This window comes from Wolffia australiana, chromosome 4, assembly GCF_029677425.1.
Source record: "Wolffia australiana isolate 7733 chromosome 4, ASM2967742v1".
In the NCBI taxonomy this organism is placed as follows: domain Eukaryota; kingdom Viridiplantae; phylum Streptophyta; class Magnoliopsida; order Alismatales; family Araceae; genus Wolffia; species Wolffia australiana.
Genome location: NC_135838.1, coordinates 3,633,305 through 3,636,397, shown reverse-complemented (window position 1 = coordinate 3,636,397; position 3,093 = coordinate 3,633,305). Strand labels below are relative to the sequence as shown.

General features: G+C 47.9%; 1 protein-coding gene across 1 annotated transcript; it reads left to right on the top strand.

Annotated features, from left to right (window-relative positions):
* The first annotated feature begins 1,707 nt into the window (after window positions 1–1,707).
* LOC144702579 (zinc finger protein GIS3-like) lies at window positions 1,708–2,596 on the top strand. The gene has a single exon (XM_078574619.1). The coding sequence runs from the start codon at window positions 1,785–1,787 to the stop codon at window positions 2,373–2,375; it is 591 nt and encodes a 196-aa protein (XP_078430745.1). The 5' UTR covers window positions 1,708–1,784; the 3' UTR covers window positions 2,376–2,596.
* The last annotated feature ends 497 nt before the right edge of the window (window positions 2,597–3,093 follow it).

Sequence of the window (3,093 nt, the reverse complement as noted above, 5' to 3'; positions counted from 1 at the left end):
CTATCTCTATATCTCTCTCTCTCTCCATCCATCTATTTATCACTCTATCTCTCTATCTCTCGTCCTCTCTATCTCTATGTATCAATATAGCTATCTCTCTATATATCTCTCGTGCTCTATCTCTATCTATCTCTTTCTATCTAGGCCTCTCTCTTTCCCCACTCTAGCTGAGAACATGGCATTCAAAGTGTAATCAGAGAAGGGAACGTGGCAGATGGTCCCCAATGGGATTAAATGGCCAGGCAATGTCTTCACATAGTGAAAGGAGATCCAATGGATTGCTGTTTGCTAAAACAAACGAGATTATCTTGAATATTTCCGAATTGAGAATGAAGGCTAGTTTTCGGTCCGGATTGAAACATAATTAAATGACTAGGCAATGTCTTCACACTGTAAAAGGAGATCCAATGGATTGGTGTTTGCTAAAACAAACGAGATTATCTTGAATGTTTCCGAATTGAGAAAGAAGGCTAGTTTAAGGTCCGAATTGAAACATAATTTCCATCTGCCCAAGTCGGGTGTCCAGAAAGGTCACATGCCTGTTTTCTGTAGGTGCGTCTTTTTCAATGTACTCTAGTCATGATTCTACGTGGGGACTCGGGAGATGGAGACGGGGGAAGTGCTCCGCTCCAAGGGAGAGAAAGAAATGGAGGGATGGATGGGTAGTGAGTGAGAGACAGACAGGAAGACAGCGAGGCAGAGAGCGACAGAGAGAGAAAAAGAAAGCTGGGGGGAGAGAGAGAGAGAGAGAGAGAGAGAGAGAGAGAGAGAGAGAGAGAGAGAGAGAGAGAGAGAGAGAGAGAGAGAGAGAAAGGGAGGGGGAGAGAGAAAGAAGGGACTAGCGAGAAATAGGGGGAGAGAGAGAGGAGGGGGAGAGAGAAAAGAGGGAGGAAGAGAAGAGAGGGAGAGAGATAAGGAGGGGGAGAGAGAAGAGGCAGAGAGAGTTAAGGAGGGGGAGAGATAGGAGGGAGAGAGAGAGAGGAAGGGAATGAGGGGGAGAGAGAGGGATGGAAGGGTGAGAGAGAGAGAGGGAAGGAATGAGGGGTAGAGAGAGAGGGATAGAATTGCAGAGAGAGAGGGATGGAGAGAGGGAGTAAGAAAGATAGAGATAGAGAGAGCCAGAGGATGGGAGGAGAGAGAAAAATAGGGGGAAGGAGGGAGATACAGAGAGCGAGAGAGGGAGTAAGAAAGAGAGAGCGAGAGAGGGAGCGAGAGAGAGAGAGAGAGAGAGAGAGAGAGAGAGAGAGAGAGAGAGATAGAGAGAGAACGCATGAGAGAGCGAGAGGAGGATTTTGATGGCGACGGGGGGTTCAAGTTATGGCTTTCACTTCAAGAGAACAATACAAAAATGCGACGAGAACAATTGCAGAAGATCTGAGTTACAGCCATCAACGTTGCCATCTTCCCCTCCGGATGACTATCTGGAACATGGTCCCAGTCGCGGCCATTAGAGGATCCACTCTTGACAGATATTACCCCAAACCTCAAAGAACATGTGCAGCAGTCCCTAACTGTAGAGTAGAGAGAATGATGCGGGCTTAGTGCAAGTGTCTGCTTCATGCAAACGTCGTCAAAAAACTGTTTTCTTTACGGGCGAGCCGGGATCTGCCCATTTCACAGTGAAATAATTTATCTCTCGAAAGACGTCCGCACTCTGAAACTAATAAATGTTCCTATTTTTGGTTATCACGGGCAACATAAATACTTAACCAGAGAAATTCCACAGGAGAGACGATAGAACTTAACTTTTTTTTTCTCGCTCCGCTCGTTCTCTAGAGTGAGAGATGGGCGAGACTGAGATTAGGAATTCAAGCACCATGGGCAGCGGCTCGATCCGACTGTTTGGCGTCGATTTTTCCGACGCGGCCGAGGAAGAAAGCGCCGCCAATGCCACTGGCGGCGTCGCCACCACCGAGCGGAGATTTGAATGTCAATACTGCTATAGAAGCTTTCCCACGTCTCAGGCGCTGGGCGGCCACCAAAACGCCCACAAGCGCGAGCGCCAGCAAGCGAAAAGAGCCCATCTTCAGGCAGTCTACGGCTTCAACGCCCAAGCGCCTCCCCAGATAGCTGATCATCGCATCTTCAATTCCCCAGCTTTCTTCTCCAACTATCCGTCTTCCACTATCCCCGTCTTGGCCCGCTTCCACGGTGCTAATGGATTCACTCCCCAGCCAGTTCAAAGCGCGTGGGAAATCCGAGATTTGGAGCGCGGCGGCCTTCCGGGGGCGCAGTTCGAGGGAACGGCGGCGTCTCCGTTCTTCAGAGCCGGCGCTCAGATGATCGGCGTTGGAGGAGTTGCCGGTTCTCCCTCGCCGCTGGTGGCGAGCATGATCAAGGCTCAGGAGACCCTGAGCTTAGATTTGCATTTGTGAGAAGTCTTGTGCATTTCTGTTCGTGTAATCCTGCTTCTTGTTTTTAAGATTCAGGCGCCTACCACTGTGCAAAAAGCTATAGCTGATAGCAAGGGTGCTGTTTTTACTATTGAACTATGGCAGGCAGGGTTGCTTACGTCAATATTCACCCCATCAACCCCTGTTACCAGAGCTCAATGTGTTGTCTCTTAATATACCATCTTAACCTTCGTTTCCTTTGATTTTGCTCCTCAATATCAAGGCCCAGGAGCCAGTGCGCATGGGTTTGCATTTTTGAGAAATATAGTGCATTTCTGTTGAAGTTATCCGGCTTCTTGATGTTTAAGATTCAGCCGCCTAGCACTGGGGAATAGCTATGGCTAATAGCACAGGTTGTTTAAGTTAAAATTTCCCCAAAATACCTGCCATCGAGCCTCAGTGTGCTACTTCAACTTTTGCCCTTCAATATACCATCGTAAATTTTGTTTCCTATTCTTTTGCCTTTGGCCGGGAGGATGATCAAGGTCCGGGAGGCACTGCTATGATAGACAAACTTTGTTTGTGTTTCAAATAATCCGGCTTCTTGTTGTTAAGATTCAGGGGCCTACTATTGTGCAAAAAGCTATAGCTGATGGAAATACAAGCTGCTTTTCCTCTTCAACTATGATAGGCAGGGTTGTTTACTTCAATATTCCTCTTCATCACCTTCCAGAAAGACTCAGTGCGTTGTGCCTGGGAT